This window comes from Mastigoproctus giganteus, chromosome 1 (genome assembly GCF_048544385.1).
Source record: "Mastigoproctus giganteus isolate SK-2022 chromosome 1, ASM4854438v1, whole genome shotgun sequence".
Taxonomy (NCBI): Eukaryota; Metazoa; Arthropoda; class Arachnida; order Uropygi; family Thelyphonidae; genus Mastigoproctus; species Mastigoproctus giganteus.
Genome location: NC_143575.1, coordinates 186,055,990 through 186,075,095, shown reverse-complemented (window position 1 = coordinate 186,075,095; position 19,106 = coordinate 186,055,990). Strand labels below are relative to the sequence as shown.

Sequence of the window (19,106 nt, the reverse complement as noted above, 5' to 3'; positions counted from 1 at the left end):
AGAAATTCTATTAGAAATTGACTGATTAAGACCTCACAAGTTGAAAAAATAACTGTTCAGGAAACAAAACAGTAGACAACTTTGCGGTTTTTAAAGTTTATTAAAAAATGGGATTTTTTGGAATCTCTACCACATTTATTATTATATTTAAGGTTCTTTTTAACAGTATCTGTATCTATAGCTTCTTGTGAAAGAAACTTTTCCAAATTAAAATTAATTAAAAATTATTTCCGTTCATCAATGGGTCAGATTAGATTATCAAATCTAGCTATATTATCAATTGAAAATGAATATGCCAGTAAAATTAATTTTGATGAGGTTATTGATAAATTTGCCGAAATGAAGACATGAAAATGGAAACTATAAATCTATTCTGTTATTGATTTTCATATTTTGTATCTCTTTATCTCTTTTTGTTATTATATTAAATGCTATGTAAATGCACTATGTGTTACTCACTGAATTTTTAACGTTCCTTGCAAAATGTGCCTTAGTTTTCTATGATTTCTTAAAATCAATTAAGTTGTAAGACTTTTTTCGTCACTAAAGTTGATAACATTATTTAGTGGGTGACACCAGAAGGATCCACTCTGGGTGCAAAAGACTGTAGCTATGCCACTGTTCTGTTATTGCTTTCTTTCTTTTTTTTTTTTTTTATTAGACTTTCAAAAACATAATAAACACTAATTTAAAGTGATACTATATTTTGTACCCTCCATTGCACCTGGATTAAAATCTGGTTAACTTCAGTAAGAGACTGAAACAGGTACCATATACTAAGAAGCCAGGGCTTCCAATCACTGTGAGGAAAGTAATGAGTAGGCAAGGCTAGGCCTGTCAATCACTGCTGAAAAGACTAACCAAGGATTTTCCGATACGGTTACAAGCAAAAAAATTAAGATTAACTTATGGTATCTTTCCTCCCACTCCCCATATTTTGCTACTGGATTAAAATTGGAAAAGGATTTTCCAATTTTGGTTAGTCTTCAATACAAGGCTCCGCTGATCTCCAGAACCTGGGTGCACCTGAGTCACTGCATTGCAGGCATGGCCGAAGAACAGAGTGATTGTCTGGTCCAGTTCTGTGGTTGACTGATTTATGGGAATGCGCAGTTTACCTCATTTTGCCTTTCTGATTGTTGATTGGATGCAAATTCACTTCTGTTTTTTCTGATTTCAGTAGGAAATGTGAAATTATCATTTGCTTTGTTTGGTTGTATTGTTTAGTCATTATTGTGCCCTCGGTTGTTTGCTTGGTTATTGTTTAGTTGTCATTTTGGGTTTTTTTTTTTTAATTTGTTATTTCATGTTCAAAACCCTCATTGAATACAAGTGTTTTCAGTGTGGATGTTTGATGAAATTGGTTGCATGAAAGGAGATTATGGATGGTTTTGAGTGAGTCTGTAGAAAGAAAGGGGCCAATTCTGAATAAAATTCATGATGTGTACTAGCCGGCATGCCAGGACTGATGTGGTGAGGTTTTTTTTTTTTTTTTCTATTCAAGTTGTTTTTTTCACGATTTGATTGTTTTCACAGTTATTGTATTAGTTGTTAGTATCAGGTTCTCTTGATCGTAGTGGGGGTGTGTGGGGATGGCAGCCCCCCAAAGTCATTTCTGTTGAGGGCATGAGCTATTCTCATTGGTAATGCTCGTGAAATTGTCTAGTAACGTACAGCCATATGGAGCAAAAAATAGGCGAATAGAAATGCAATTTTTTTAAAAAATAAGTAACAAAAATTAACACCCGTACATTACTAGACAATTTTGTGTGCATTAACAATGAGAATTGCTCATACATGTCAACAGAAATGCTTTTTTGGAGAAGGGGAATGATACTAACAACTAATATAATAACTGTGAAAACAATCAAATTGTCAAAAAACAACTTGGGTTGATGTGCATTTTCTGGGGCAATCGGACAACTAATGTGAAACTGTGTAACTTGCTGTTTATATTGTCAAGGAGGGGAGGCGCTTAGTTTTGATCGGTAGGTTGGTATTTAACATCACTGTACTTATACTTTGTATCTTGTGCTTTTTTATCATGTGACTTTTATTAGTCACATGTTTTGTCTCGTGCTTCCTTTCTTGTGGTTTTACTTGATAGATAGTTTGTTCATTCCTTTCTCATGGTTTTATTTGATAGATAGTTTGTTGATGCCTTAAAGTTGAAAGATGAGTTGATTTCTTGTTTTATTTTTACGTAGCTTTTTTATTTATGGATTTTGTTATTAATCAGAGGTTTTTGTATGGTTTGGAAAGTGTGGGGCCAAAGGCTGTGGCTGAATGGTATGAATGAGTGGTATGAATGTTGGTCTGACATGTCTACATAATAGGAAAAAAAGGATTAAAAAAAAGGCAGTTACAGCTTGCTGTAATTAACTTTTTCATCAAATGCTGTAGAAAGATCAACTTCAGCCCAGAGAAGAGGAAAGCGATATATGGGATGTGGTTTGTTTCTTTTTTTAATAGCAGGGTTGTGTGGGTGGCAGCCCATAGAAAAAAAAAAGTAATTTCTGTTGACATGCACAAGAAACTAACATTGTTTAGTAGCAGAAGTGTGGAGACAGCCCCAGAGGAAAAAAAAATATATATATATTTCTGTTTACTGTTATTATTATTAGCCATATGGTGCAAAGAAGCCTGAGGCTTTTGCTGCACGAGCCAAAAAAAAAAAAAGAAAATTTCTGAGTTAGTCTGAGAGAGAGAGAAAACAAGTAATTTCTTGGGAACCACCAAGAACTCTGGACCCTGGGTTGCTAAGCCCATACTCATCAGATGTGAGCCCCTGATGTGAATGAGCAATTATCATTGTTAATGCACGTGAAATCGGCTTCATTTCAGCTCTGACATATTGTGGTGTTACGTGACATCCTCTAGAAACATCAATCGTGTGGGATGTGACTTTTTTCTACCAATCAATGTTGGCAGTGCTCCTCCTGGATAACACAAACAGCAAGTCACGTAATTTCATGTTTAGTTGTCCAATTGCCCCAGTAAATGCACATTTACCAACAACTTGAATACAAAAAAAAACTCACTTCATCGGTCCAGGCATGGCAGCTGGTATACTTCACGAACTCCATTAAGGAAAGCCATCATTAGGTCTTTGCTGCCAGAGTGCCTATGCTGCCACATAAATTCTCCATACAAATAAAAAAAAGGGCAAAGAATAAACTAAATAATGCAAATGATAAATTCACATTTCCCACTAAAATCAGAAGCAAATTTGCATCCAATCAAACAATCAGAAGGACGAATTGAGGTAAATTATGCATTTCCAGTAATTAGCCAATCACAGAACTTCACCATTACCGACCGGGCTAGCCGGGTGGGTAAAGTGCCTGTCTAGCAACCCAAAGGTCGCGGGTTTGAATCCCGCCTCGGGCTTGGATCAAAGTACTGCAAAAACCTTGGAAGGTGCATTATGGCCATAGAAGCCGATGCGCTAACAACTACCAAAAAAAAAGAACTTCACCGGACAATCACTCCGTTCTTTGGCCATGCTTGCAACACTGTGATTTGGGGGCACCACATTTTGGAGATCAGTGTAGTGTTTTTAATAGATTTTCATTTTGAACTAGTTAAAAAAAAAAGGTTATGTTAGTTTATGTCACCATTTTGGAATGGATCTGTGCATAAAACCTTTTTCTTAATCTAGAGAATATCATTTTTCACTTGAATCTGCCCCTAATTGATGGCATAAACTAACCTAACCTTTTTTAAATAGTTCAAAATGAAAGTTTACTAAAAATGGTAAATTACTCACAGACTACATCTTCCAATAAATGCGAAACAGTGGGCGGAGCTAAATCTGCCCATTAATTATTGTCACAAAGATCCATGGGTAAGCACCTTGTATGGATGACTGACCATTTATATATCACAAATTGAGTAAAATTGTGTTAGTGCAATATCGCTAATCTTTGAAAAATAAGTTTTTGTCATGGCTCTGTAACATACGCTTCCTTTAGCGAAAACAAAATGGTTGCTATTACTTGAAGTGTAGGAGCGTATGTGTCATTTACATAATGTCCGTGAAGTATGTAGCAACATTTTAAAAAAAAAGCGTTTGATAGCTGTTGCCAGAAACAGGATGCAAGGAGTCTTTGAGAAGGAAAACTTGAAACTTGTGGAAAAATTAAAAGGATAGGGAAGCGGTCTCTCTAAAAAATTATTCAGCAGAATATTTTCCTTAGGAAGGAAATAAGGAAAATTTTTTGCAGAAGGTTGTTGCATGCCCCATTTTATTTTACCACAAATTTGGTGAGGTCGAAGAAAAACCAGAAATAAGTTTGTTTTTTTTCATCTTCTTAGGAATGCGTAAATGCCTATAAATATATATGTTCCATTTGTGAATTAAATAAAATTTACGTGAAGTTAGTTTGGTGATTAAACTTTATGGGAAGTACCTAGTTCTAGCTATGAAATTTAGTTTCATTTTTATAATTTGCCAAAGGGGAAAAAAAAGGACATCTTAAATAAAGATAACACAACCTTAAAATTCATGCAACGCCAGTATCATGAAGAATATGGAACAGAAGGTAAGGTCAATTACTTCTTTGCCTAAAATGACAAAGTGGAGAATTTTTGGAACTGGACTAATTATATCTATGCAAGTTAAAAGGATTTTGATTTTTGGAAAAACACTGGAAAATTGAAACATATAAAACTTTTTTTAGGATGTTAATTTTCAACTGAGAAAGATTAAAATTCTTATGTTTAAATTTTTTATTACTTTGTTGTGTCTTGATTTTTAATTACTCTAACAAGTCACTTTGACTAACAACTAACTTCATGTAAATTTTATTTAATTCACAAATTGAACATATATATTTATAGGCATCTACGCATTCCTAAGAAGAAGGAAAAAACAAACTTATTTCTGGTTTTTCTTCAATCTCACCAATCCTACACCTGGCAGTTGTTGAAAACTGATACATAATTTTTAAAATATGGGATACTGAGTTGTATACTGTATCGAAATCATTATCTTACAGAAAATTGTAGTTGCTTGTATTCCTTGTCATAACTTTATATCTTCATCATATTTTCCTTATTAAGTATCTTTATATTCATTGCATTGCAGTTGTGGAAATAGGCAGCTTTGAATTGCCCTTATCATTTTCCCGGAATGCAACTCGATTTGTCCAGGAATTACTACAAAAGGTTGTATTAATGCTTTCTTATATAAACAATTTATATGTAAAAAAAACTAAATTTATACTAATAAAGTGTTCCCATTCAGCTTTTAATTTGTTTTGCAATGGAACCTACTCTAAAGGCTAATTTCACTTCAGTTGGGTGATGGTTAATGGTAGATAACCGAGTAAATTTAGAACACTCAGAGAACTGTTAGATTATAAAATTATGCCTAGGTCTTTTTAACTCTCTATTTTACTTTAATAGTGCAGTGGATATTATCACCATCCTCCCACACTGTACTAAAAGTATTAGTGGCAAAACATTTTTTGGGTTTTTTGACATGACATGGCTGAGCTGGTCAGTTGCAGAAGTGGGTTGCATGTTATATTCTGTCAGAAACCTGGGTTTTTCATCATAAATATTTTTAATAAATACTGGATATAGTAAGCGATTCCACTAATAACATTAGTCCAAAAGGAGCAGTAGCTTTTAATAATTGCTATATCTTGCCATCAAACATATCACCCATAGTAGTAACTTGCCATTAATGTTACTCTGCCCCAGTTTGATGAAGGTTTTCATGTGGAATAGTGTCAGTAGCTTAAAAAAAAAAAAAAAAGGTAAACCGCAGCCATTATCAATCCACTGCAGGATGCAAGCCTTCTCAACAATTCATGTTGAGAGAAATGAATCATAATTTGCCACACTGGTCCAGTGCTGGTTGGCAGATCGACCATATTTAGCAATCTGGGGTTTGAACCTCAGTCTACTCAAAGAGCATGTGCTTCTGCACCCCCGCTCCTGACCACTCGGTTACGGAGTAGCTTTACTGAAACAAAAATGTATGATGTCAAAATTATTTTTGCATTCACTTTCTTTGTGACTACAATATAGTAGCTAGTCAAGCTTGTTTCCTTAGCACATCCATGCTGTGATTGTTGTATAATTGTGTTCCTATAAAGATGATCCTGCATTACTTCTTTAACACATTAACTGCAATCTAAATCTGAGAAAACCCGGTCAAGGTGCTGTTATTTTTGGATTGTTGAAAAAATTCAACATTCAACAACAAATTGAAAAAAGAATGCTGACTTCTAGTGTCTAATTGTGGTAACTACGTATCTTGAAAGTTTGAATCATGTAAGTTGGCATTAATAGATAATTTTATTGGCTATTATAATTAACTTATAACTTTACAAGTGTATAAAGTAAACTTGCTAGCTTAATATGTATACTGCAAACTCCATAAATTAATACATATAGCGTAAACTTGATTGTGTAATATGTATTATTGCTGCATAACTAGTTCAAAGTGTTATCATTGCATTTAAGTATATTATTGCTTTAATGTAGTATTCTCAATTAAATTGAATTTAAATGGAAATCATGCTTCAGAGCAGCAAAGTGAGGATCTCAAAGTAGTGGATGTGCTGTGGCTAGAGAGAGAGAACTGGGGGGGGGGTGCAGTTGTCCTTGGACTCACTCCTCGTAGACTGTACTACTTGTTTGATTTTTGCTGATCTATCTGGAATAGGGTATGGTACAGCCAAGGGGATTGTGTTTCTGTGTGTTCGATGTAAAAAGCATGATGATATTAGGCATCAACTGAGCATTCTGATGAGCATTTATGAGAGCTTTAAGAACAGGGTGGATACCCTCAAAGGAATTAAGTTAGCAACCCCATCAAGCTATGAGCTGCCCACCTCAATGCCAGAGCTTGTACTTGCAAATTGAGTAATACAGTGGCAAAACCCCAAGGCAGAATGCACTGGTCCCACAGGAGGTAGCTATCATCGGTGAGTCTATTATCAGGGATATGGGAAATACATTGTGCACAAAGGATAGGTAGAATAGGACCAGGTTATGTCTATCGGGGGGGGGGGGCAAAAGTGGATGATGTTGTAGAGCAGATATCGTCTTTTAAGGGCACAAAAAGCAATATTGTTGTACACGTTGACACTAATGACATTACGAGCAGGAGATGTGATTTATTTAATAAGCACAGGGTAATGTTGAGAAAGAGGTACAAGTTAGGGTTAAATTAGAAAATGTCTGCAATTCTGCCCTGACATGATAGGAAAGAGAGAGAGAGAGAGTACATGATGAGTGTTAATCAGTTGGCCCTGGAGAGATTCTGTAAGACTCATTTCCTGATGCTATCGAGGCAGTGCTAGGTGGGTCAGAAAACTACTAGTTTGGGAGGATATACAGACTAATAGATTAACAAATAGTCTCAGCTAGAGGTGAAAGTGATTCTTGTACTGCTTCTATTGGAACATGCAGCAACCTGGAAAAACTCTCCTTCAACCCATGATTTGGCAGCAGAAATCACCTCATCATCAGCAGCAAAGCGTTTTTCACAAAGAAATGACTTCCAGGCAGGAAAGAAATCTCGGGATGCAAGATTGGGGATAAACAGGATGCGGCAATATTTAAAACTCACATTTGTGGGCACATCTTGCTGCAGTATGTAAGCAATACGCAGGGGTATTATGTGAAGCAGGTGCATGCCTTTTGACAGCTTCTTCCATCTTTTTTTATAGTAGCACATAACTTTATGAGGAGGTTGGAATAATACTTTGCCATTCCAGTACAGCTCTTTTGAATGTAATCTGTTAGTATTATACCATACTGATCCCAAAAAAGCTGCCAGCACTTCTTTGCACCTCTGCTTTTTTGGATGTGGGGGTGATAATTATTCTACATGCTTCCACTGTTTTCACATTTGTTTAATTTCAAGATCTTAGTAATGGAACCAAGTTTCATCCAAGGTGAATAGCTGTGGAAAAAAAAAACTCTTGCTGCTTTTCCTGTGACATCAACATTTCATGTGCTTCTTGTGCCTGTTCCTTCTGGTAAGGGGTCAGAAGTTTGTAATCCCACCTAGCATACATCTTACACATATGCAACTGTTGATGGATGATGTTCTCCATAGACCTTACACTTAATTGGTGCTCTGCAGCTAGGTGATTCTTTTATGCTAATACTGCAATCTTCCAGGATTAATGTCTCCATTTTTGCAACACTCTTCTGTTAGGAATTCTTCATGGGATTTCTCCATCATGCACTGAGGTTCTCCTCTATAAACATTGACCATTTCTTCGTGGATTGTTTTGGAGTGTTTTCCTTGCAGAAATAGGAACTGAATCACTGATCTGTAACACTTCACTTCATTCGGAACTACAAATGAATTGTCAGATCGAAACCAAAATTTGTGGTTCCTATAGAAATTTCAAGATATCAAATAAAAAAAATTTCATCTTTCTATCACAACTACTTCTGAATGAATACAAATCGATTTTGAAATCCCCTCATACTTTGGATATACTGTGTCATTGGGTTGTTCAGGTGTTCACAATGCCTGCCTATTTACCAAAGACACCCCAATCAGGATTGAAATCAAGGTCTGGGGTATGCACTTTAAATAAATAATAGTATACTTCTACATTGGAGAAGTAATTTTTATTTAGTGAAGCACAATACCAAGACAACTTATGGCAAAGTGCCTCCACAATATGAGATTGATGCACTAAGTAGTAAACCCAATGACTTTTTATAGCTTTCATAGTTTGAGGCTTTTCCCTCGACTTAACCATGTCAACTGCAAATTTTAAATGGGAAATCTTCCAAGCTGTAATCATTGAAGTTGTGAAGAGATATTGCTCAGGGTTTAGACCTAAATGGATGTTGAACTGACAAGACCAATGGCAGAGTAGAAAAATACATGAAATTATCATGAATTATCAGAGGACATAGAAACCTATCACAAGTCCACGCTTGTCTCCAATCGGATCATTAATGGGGTTAGGCAAAATACGGAAAATTACGAAAGATTTTAGTTAAGAATGTGACAAAAAGTAGTAATGAATTCTTTGCTGTTTTAAGACTAGTAGGAAAGGGATGAACCACACTGCTCTGCTATGTATGAATGGTATAACTGTTGATGATCCTGCACAGGTTTTGAGAAACTAAATAAATGTTTGGTGTCTGCAATCAATCGTAACAAATTCTTCAGGAATCAAAGTCTAATTCAGAGCTAAATTATTTTGTGATAACTGAGAGCTAAGAGCTAAGTGAAACAGAAATTATTGAAACTAAAAGCAAAAGCACCTGGGACTGATGGACCCAACTGATTCTAGCCAATTATATTAAAAGAAGCAGCTAAAGAGGCAAGCAAATCTTTAGTCAACTCACATCTCATCTTAAGGAGTCTCATCATGTTTATAAGAGCATGTTTGAATTCAAGGAAAGTCTCTATATTTTGGATGTGAGCAAATGTTGTCTCCTATTGAGAAAGGGGGGATCAAAAAGGGAAATGAGCAATTATAGACCTCTAAGCTTGACTTTTGTTCTGTTCCAGGGAACATAATGTGATCAATGGTTAACATTTTCTCTGCCTTTATGCATATAAACTTAACACAGCACTAGGAGTGATTTGCTGCAATTTTTACAAGTAGCCTTTGTTAAGCAGTCAACCAGTGAGTGCCTTAAACATAAAGGCACATGAAATTAACAACTACTGATTACTGGCACATGGCAATGTTTGTATAAATTTTATGAATTCTGGAGGATTCAAATGATGCCGAAAGCAAGCTTGTCAGCATTTTGTCCCACTAGAAAAATGTTTAAAAAAAGTGTCTTAAGACCATTGTAGTCACTTTACAAAAGCAGTCTCTTCCCTTTACCCTCGACAGTACTTATCTTTAAAAAAAAAAAATCCTACCTCAATATGCTATGATCACTGCTGCCTGGTAGTTTCTTTATCTGGAGAATCTTAATGCATGAACAGTAAATTCTGATAATCAAATCAATAGTATTGCTTTTCCCGTGTTTTGTCTCTAACATGCTGAGAAATCAGTCATCTAATAAATCCAGAAGTGGTCTGCAACTGTGTGAGTGACCAGCCAAGAAGTTCTAGTCAGTATCTGGCAAGTTAAAATTCCCTTAAGCATTTTGATTTACTGGCTCATTTTGTATGTCTATATAGTTGTCCATTATACTAATCAGTCATCTGGCCTATAAACATACTCCTGCACTCATTTTTGTTTTCCCAGTGTCGCATCACACCAAAGATGCCATAGATTAAACATTTAAACATTAGCTTAACTAGGATTTTCGTGTTTGTCTTTATGTTCAGATTAGACATCAAGTTATTTGGATTGCTTTAGGAAAGTTACTGTTGCAAACATTTGCCCTCTTAAGAAATGTTGAATCAAAATTTTGTTCATAACAATGGCCCTGCTGCCTAGACTAGAAGAACAGTAATATAGACTGCTGTAAAATAAGAAATATAATGTTCTCAGAGTAGAGTCTATCAGAAAAACTATCGAGGTTGAGGTCGATGGATGGTAAAGATCCAAGGGTCCGTGGTATATCTTCCGTTATACTAAAAAAAAAAGACTACATATTGGTGCATAAGCCTTTTGAGAATGTTAATATGATCATTATTAGATAATGGAATGAATCTTAATGATAAACTCCTTGGACCGAGTGTGCTTCATTCCACGTCTCTTCATTCCACGATGTGCAGACCACCAAGTTTTACTTCTTAAGTGGGTAAGATCATTGAAACTGTGATTTAGGATACAAGCCCATCTTGATAGAATGATGTCCTTAACGGATAACAGCATGGGTTCAAAAAGGGAAAAATTGTGCTTTACCAATCATGTTTAATTATCATGACAAAGTCATAAAACTGTTGAATGCAAGAAACAGCTTTAGCATTAGCTACCTTGAATTTATTACAGCTTTTGATATTTCCACGTGAAAGGCTGTTATATAGATTAGAAGAAATTGGGATTACTGATAAAGAGTTTCTATTGGATCAAAGGCTGACTGAAGGAGTGGACACAGGAGGTAGTTCTAAATAGACATTGTTCAAGACACAGCAGTGTAGCAGGTGGAATTACCCATGGATCAATGCTGTGGCCACCTGCAGTTTCAAATTTTCCTTAATGACATTGATAAGGGATCGCAAGGAAAGCTGTCAAAGTATGCTGATGATTGTAGGTAAGAAGAGGGGTTACTGATCACATTGCTACTAATTACTTGGATTGGTTGAAGATATAATCTGAAAAATGGCAACTAGAGTTAAATGTTTCTAAATGTAAGGTTTTGTATCTGGAGAACAAAGATCCAGATGCTATAAGCATGGGGTGTGGGTGTTAAAAGTGGTGGTCCATGATGAAAAAGACCAAAGAGGTTATTATACAACTAGATACAAAATATCAGACAAAGTTTCAACAAGCACCAGAAGGCACTTCAGGTTTTGGTGTCTTTGCAAGTAGGGAGAAGAATGTCATTGTATTTCTGTAAAAAACAGAAACTGCATTTGAAATATTTTGTGATCACAGTAAATCACCTCCTACCATACCATACCAAATACATTCTACTCAGTGCCTTATATGGCCTTCTGATCAGACAGACATTCTAAGAATCCTGAACAATCTTGATGCCAAGAAGTCTCTAGATCCACGTGCCCCAGAGCTTGCTCCTGTTTTTTATCACCTTTTTACTCTCTTATTCCATTGATGATTTTCCTTTTGCATAAAAATTTGCCCATAACAAGCCAAATTTTAAAAAGAGTGACAAATCCTCCCTTCCAGTTATCATCCCATCGCATTTATTCAAACTATTTCTGAAATAATGGAGAAATCCATCAACTACTAACTCTTACACTTGATCGATGATTGCCAGTATAGATTCTATCACTGCAATATCTTGGTTATGTTACTCATCTTTGGACAAATTTTATGGAAAAATTTGGCGAAGCTTGTCAAACAGTTACTCTTGACATTTTCAACTTTGTTTAGTATAAAGGTCTTCTAAACAAGCTTCTGTCTCTTATGGTTTGCCTTCTGTTCTAGCCAGTTTTCATTCCAACCACTCACTCTATATGATAGCAAAGGACTTTTTCTTCTAACTCCTTAACTAATGCTGGTGTTCCCCATTGTTCCCTTCTTTCTCCTGCTCTTTTTCTTCCTGTGTTAGTACCTTCTTGCAATGACTGGATATCCTTACCGCAGTTAGCCTGTGATAGTACACGTCCAACTTCCAGTTTGAGAACCACTGCTCTGTAAAAAGGGTCATAATCTCTCAAATATCCACCACCAATTCTCTAAATGCTCATCTTCAGGGAATTCTCCAAAGGTGCAAAGAAAATTTGATCCTTCAGTCGTGCCTTATTTCTAGATACCATTCAGATTTCTAGACAAGACTTCTATCCTCTGTTGGCATGAGCATGTTACAAATATTGGTTCTTTTGTTACTCATTGATGTAATTTTTTTTTTTTTTTACACTGTCACTACTTTTTCTAAATAGATATTTACTCTACATCTCTAAAATCTGCCACATCATGGAATATTGTGCCCATAAGTTGAGTGCCCCAAAAACCTCTCTTAAGCTCCAAGACTCAATTCAAAAGGAGACAGGTTAATCAATATATATATTCCATATGTTACATAACATACTCTACTCACCCTCTGCCATAGAGACATTGTTTTTTTCTGTGTGCATTTTCTATAGATATTTCCATAGGCAATGTTATTCTGAATTTACAGTATAGTTCACCTCTCATTTCCAAATCAATCTGAACATATATCCCTAGTAGTCAATATCTATTTGATGTCCAACTCCAAATCTGAAATACTGACTTTTCTCCTCCTCATCTTATCCCTTCCATTCTCTGAAACAACCTTCTTTCACACACATTTCCAAAAAATTAATATCTGCAGAAGTTCAAGTCAAATTTCAACAAGTATTTTCTGCATTCTTAACCTTTAACACATAGACTATACTAAAGGTTTTAATAACTTTCATATTTGTGGTTTCCATAAAAAAAAAAAAAGACATTAAGTGAATCTTAGTATGAAGTTATTTAACACATCCATAGTGTATGTGGTCTATGGGTAAAATTTTATATGAATAAAAGTGCATTTTACTCAAAATTTTATCAGTAGACGCATACACTAAGCATGATCTTTTGTTTTTCCAAAACTAAAGAATTAAAATTTAGCAAGCATAATCTACAAAAAATTTTACTTTTTCTTCTTGTGGAAGATAATCAACTAGATAAATAACTTCAACATATGAAATTGTGAACCAAGTATAGAGCTTTTATAGCTCTCTAGACAGTGCCATTGATGTTAGGTTAAATCCCAGCCATAATGCAATGGCCCATGGTTCAATCAGCGTGCCAATATTGCTCAGTTATTCATTTCATGTGTCTTTCCTTTTACAGCACTCATTTGACTATAATTGAATGGATGCACATGTGCATTAAAGCACAAAAATAGCACGTTGTTTTAATGCAAATTTGCATTGCTACAGCAAACATGTTAAAGAATTAGTGTGAAATTAAGTTAGCGTTAGCATTAGTAGAGGCATATGATGCAAGAAAGCAAGCTTATGCAGCATCAGCCAAAAAAAAAAAAAAAAACCACTCCCATTTCACCCCTCCGTTTGTTCAAATTACCTGTCCAGTTGAGCCTTAAATTTATTCAGGCTATCAACTTCCACAAAAAGGGATGGAAGTCTGTTCCATCAACCAACTACCTGCTGGCTAAAGGCAAATTTCCGCACATCTATCCATCTATCCTACATCTGTCTTTCCTCAATTTGAATTTATGCCCTCTCAGGTGATTATTCTGATTAAGCATGCTCAAACCATTCAAGGCTTTATACACCTCTATCAGATCACCTCGCCGGTGCCTAGTCTCCAGACAGTGTAATTTGCAAAACTTAAGCCTTTCTTCGTAAGAGCAACCTTTTGTTCCATTCACTAATCTTGTTGCCCTTCTCTGTACTCGTTCCAGCAGCTCTACATCCTTCTTGAAATGAGGCCTCCAGACCTGTATCAGTACTCAAGGTGTGGCCTGACCAATGTCTTATACAAGGGAATAATCACTTCCTTATTCCTGCTAGAAAAATTCCTATATATCATTGGCAAGACACCATGAGCTACTCTTGCAGCCCATCTGCATTGCTCAGAGAACTTCATATCTGCCTGCACAATTACCCCAGGTCCTTTTCATTTTCTAACACTGTCAGTGTAGTACCACAGAGTTGATACGTTGCTCTGGGGTTGCTGTTTCCCATATGTAGTACTTTACATTTGTCAATGTTAAACTTCATTTGCCACCTCTCAGCCCATCTGCTCAACCTTTCCAGATCCTGTTGCCACAGCATAACATCAGTATCAACAACCCTGCCAACCTTTGTATCGTCTGCAAACTTGGACATTAAGCTTGATATACCATCATCAATATCATTTATAAATAGAGAAAACAATAATGGACCCAACACTGAACCTTGAGGGACTCCATTAATAACATTAGTCCATGATGAGCAGTGTCCATTGATTGCTACTCTCTGTCTTCTCTCCCTCAACCATCCCTTTATCCATAGCAGCAATTTGCCTCCAGTGCCACACTGCTCCAATTTGTGCAGCAGTCTTCCATGTGCAACAGTATCAAATGCCTTTCTAAGATCCAAATACAAGTATATAATATCAAAGTTATTCCCTGCATCCAGTTCTTTTGTGACTGCATCATAGTATCCAATAAAATTGGTCAGGCAATACTTTCCTTTAACAAAACCATGCTGCGTCTGAGCTATAATTGAAGTCTTGTCTAGATGATCCTGCAGTACTTCTTTAATCAGTGCCTCCATTAATTTTCCTGGAACAGAAGTTAAACTCACAGGTCTATAATAACATGTGTCAGCCTTTGATCCTCCTTTGTGAATTGGGGTCACATTTGCACATCTCCAGTCTATGGGTACCTCCCCTGAGTCCAAGGAAGCTCTCATAATTATGGCTAAGGGTTTGCTTACTTCCTTTGCTGCCTCCTTTAATATAACTGGATAGATCCCATCCACCCCAGGTGGCTTTCTTGTGTTTATCTTAAACAATTTCTCCTCCACTTTACTCTCAGTTATTACAAGATTATGTAGCTTACTGCCAGAGTTGAATACACCTCTGGCATTCCCCTCGCTGAATAACTCCTCATGTGTGAATGTCGATGCAAAATATTCATTTAGTTTGTTAGCTACTTGAGCAGGATCATCAACAGTTGAACCATCGATATCAAGTGGACCAATCTGATTCATCCCCTTCCTTCTAGAGTTTACATGAGTAAAGAACTCTTTGCTGTTTTTCTTTGCATCCTTTGCCAAAGATTTCTCGTAATCTGCCTTCGCCTGCCTAACCTCCTTTGTAACTTGGTTACAGACCAACTTATATCTATCATAGGCTTCTGTGTCACATGTTAATTTATATGTATCCCATGCATTTTTCTTCTCTGCCATATGTCTCATTAGTTCATCTGACATCCATTTAGGCCTGTTTGTTTGTTATTTGGTTATTAGGAGCATTAGCAACTAAGGCCATATTGCTCCGGGAATATGCGGTGGTCATTCCCTGACCTTTCCTCATCCTCCGTATTTGGTGGTGACGGGCTTGAACCCCGGTCTAATCAAGAACCGTGTGCTATGCACTGCTGCTCCTTCCCAACTGGCTACCCGCCTTTGATGTTTTGAGCACTACCTCAAATTCATGGCTACAGAGGCTGTCGTTGTTGTTGTTTGGTTTTTAGGAGCATCAACAACTAAGGCCATATTGCTCCAGGATATGCAGTGGTCATTCCCTGAACTTTCCGCATCCTCCGTATTTGGTGGTGGTGGTGGGCTTGAACCCCAGTCTAATCAAGAAGCGTGTGCTATGCACTGCTGCTCCTTCCCACCTGGCTACGGAGTCGCCTCCATTTAGGAATAAACCTTGAACAATATTTCTTAGTTGGTATGTAAAGCCTAGTAGCTTCCAAGATAAGTTCTTTGAATACTTCCCATTTTGAATTTGCTGATGGTAACATCATCAGTTGTTCCCACTGTATAGAATTTAAATACTATCTCAGACCATGGTAGTCGCCTTTACGAAAGCAAAAACCCTTCCCTTTACCCCTGATGATAGTTATCTCTTTGAGTAAATCCCACTTCAGCACACTGTGATCACTGCCACCTAGTGGTTCCTTTATCTGCAGATTCTTAATGCATGAAGAATCACTACTGATAATCAGATCAAGAGTATTACTCCCTCTAGTTGCCTCCCAAACATGCTGATGTAGAAAACTATTTTTTTCATCCACTAAATCCACAAAAGCCTTGCTAGTGTGTGTGAGTGACCAAGCCACAAATTCCAGTCAATATCTGGAAATTAAAATCTCCCATTATAAGACTCTCTGATTTACTGGCCCACTCTATTTCCCTGTACAGTTTCTTATTATACTCATCAAAGTCATTAGGCCTATAGCACACTCCTACTCTCAATTTTGATCTCCCGATGCTTATGTCACATCAAACTTGACTCGACACTGCACTGTCCAGCGATGTCGACTGGCTTCACTTCCTTGGATTTTATGTGTTTCTTAACTAATAGCAAGCTCCTCCTCCCTTCCTATCCTGTCTATCCTTTCTGTACACATTGTACTCCCCAAATTCCAGTTCTGCATTCCTTATATCTGTGTGACACCACGTCTCTGATATCCCAACAATATCTGCCTTTGATGTTTCGAGCACTACCTCAAATTCATCAAATTTATTTACTAAACTCCTAGCATTGGTGTACATGCAAGTATACATGCACCTGTTCCTATTCTTAGCTAACCTAACACAACCCATGTGTTTACTTGTACCACAGTGACTCCCAGCAGTCTCTGAAATATCCTGCATTTTGTTTTCCAGGCTGCTGCTCATTCCAATAGAAACAGTGCAAGAATCACTTTCACCTCTGCCAGTGGCTACTGTTAATCTATTAGTCCTTGTATTCCCCCAAGCTAGCAGTTTTCTGACCCACCTAACACTGCCTTGATAGCATCAGCAAATATTCTTGCACCCTTTCTATTTAAGTGTATCCCGTCTCTCCTGTTAACAAGTACAGACCAGGCTGTAAAAAAATTTTACCCCTTGAGCCTTGCACAATCTTTCCAGGGCTGAATTTATCGACAAGGTTCTCATCATATACTCCCTCCTATCGTGTTTGGGCAGAATTGTAGACACTTTCAAATTCAACCCTAATTCGTGGCTTGTTTTTTCAACAGTGACCTGTACTTATTTAGCATTAGCATTAGCATTAGTAGAGGCATATGATGCAAGAAAGCAAGCTTATTCAGCATCAGCCAAAAAAAAAAAAAAAAAAAACAACCACTACTCCCATTTCACCCCTCCGTTCGTTCGAAATACCTGTCCAGCTGAGCCTTAAATTTATTTAGGCTATCAACTTCAACAACAAGCGACGGGAGTCTATTCCACAAACCAACTGCCCGCTGGCTAAAGGCAAATTTCCGCACATCTATCCGACATCCGTCCTTCCTCAATTTGAATTTATGCCCTCTCAGGTGATTATTCTGAGCAAGAGGAAGAATCCCATCGGCATTGAGCATGCTCAAGCCATTCAAAGCCTTATACACCTCTATCAGATCACCTCGCCGATGCCTAGTCTCCAGGCTCTGTAATTTGCAAAACTTAAGCCTTTCTTCGTAAGAGCAACCCTTTGTTCCATTCACTAATCTTGTTGCCCTTCTCTGTACTCGTTCCAGCAGCTCTACATCCTTCTTGAAATGAGGCCTCCAGACCTGTATACAGTACTCAAGGTGTGGCCTGACCAATGCCTTATACAAGGGAATAATCACCTCCTTATCCCTGCTAGAAAAATTCCTGTATATCATTGACAAGACACCATGAGCTACTCTTGCAGCTCGTCTGCACTGCTCAGAGAACTTCATATCTGCCTGCACAATTACCCCCAGGTCCTTTTCATTCTCTACCACTGTCAGCGTAGTACCACAGAGTTGATACGTTGATCTGGGGTTACTGTTTCCCATATGTAGTACTTTACATTTGTCAATGTTAAACTTCATTTGCCACCTCTCAGCCCATCTGCTCAACCTTTCCAGATCCTGTTGCAGTAGCATAGTATCAGTAGTGTCCTTAACAACCCTGCCAACCTTGGTATCGTCTGCAAACTTGGACATTAAGCCTGATACACCATCATCAATATCATTTATAAATACTGAAAACAACAATGGACCCAACACTGAACCCTGAGGAACTCCACTAATAACATTAGTCCACGTTGAGCAGTGTCCATTGATTACCACTCTCTGTCTTCTGCCACTCAACCATCCCTTTATCCATAGCAGCAATTTGCCTCCAATGCCACACTTCTCCAATTTGTGCAGCAGTCTTCCATGCGCAACAGTATCAAAAGCCTTTCTAAGATCCAAATATATAATATCAAAGTTATTCCCTGCATCCAGTTCTTTTGTGACTACATCATAGTATCCAATCAAATTGGTCAGACAAGACCTGCCCTTAACAAAACCATGCTGTGTCTGAGCTATAACTGAAGTCTTGTCCAGATGATCCTGCAGTGCTTCTTTAACCAGTGCTTCCATTAATTTTCCTGGAACCGAAGTTAAACTAACAGGTCTATAATTACTTGGGTCAGCCTTTGATCCTCCTTTGTGAATTGGGGTTACATTTGCACATCTCCAGTCCATGGGTACCTCCCCTGAGTCCAAAGAAGCTCTCATAATTATGGCTAGGGGTTTGCTTACTTCCTTTGCTGCCTCCTTTAATATAACTGGATAGATCCCAACCACCCCTGGTGCCTTTTTTATGTTTATCCTCAGCAATTTCTCCTCCACTTTCCTCTCAGTTATTAGAAAATAATCTAGCTCACTGCCAATGTTTACTTCACCTACGACATTCCCCTTCCTGAATAACTCCTCATGTGAATGTAGATGCAAAATACTCATTTAGATTGTTAGCCACCTGAGCAGGATCCTCAACTGTTGAACCATCAACATCCAGTGGACCAATCTGATTCATCCCTTTCCTTCTTGAGTTTAAATAGGTAAAGAACTCTTTTCTGTTTTTCTTTGCATCCTTTGCCAAGGATTTTTCG

The 19,106-nt window shown here is 37.2% G+C and overlaps 1 protein-coding gene across 2 annotated transcripts in view; it reads left to right on the top strand.

Moving 5' to 3' along the window:
* Nucleotides 1–19,106, top strand: part of LOC150091367 (protein kinase C-like 3) — a 232,124-nt gene that overhangs the window by 161,251 nt on the left and 51,767 nt on the right. For both annotated transcript variants that reach the window (XM_090383488.1, XM_090383479.1), the window contains one exon: nucleotides 5,090–5,169. In XM_090383488.1, coding sequence (XP_090239614.1) covers nucleotides 5,090–5,169 — 80 coding nt within the window. The remainder of the gene's footprint in view (nucleotides 1–5,089; nucleotides 5,170–19,106) is intronic.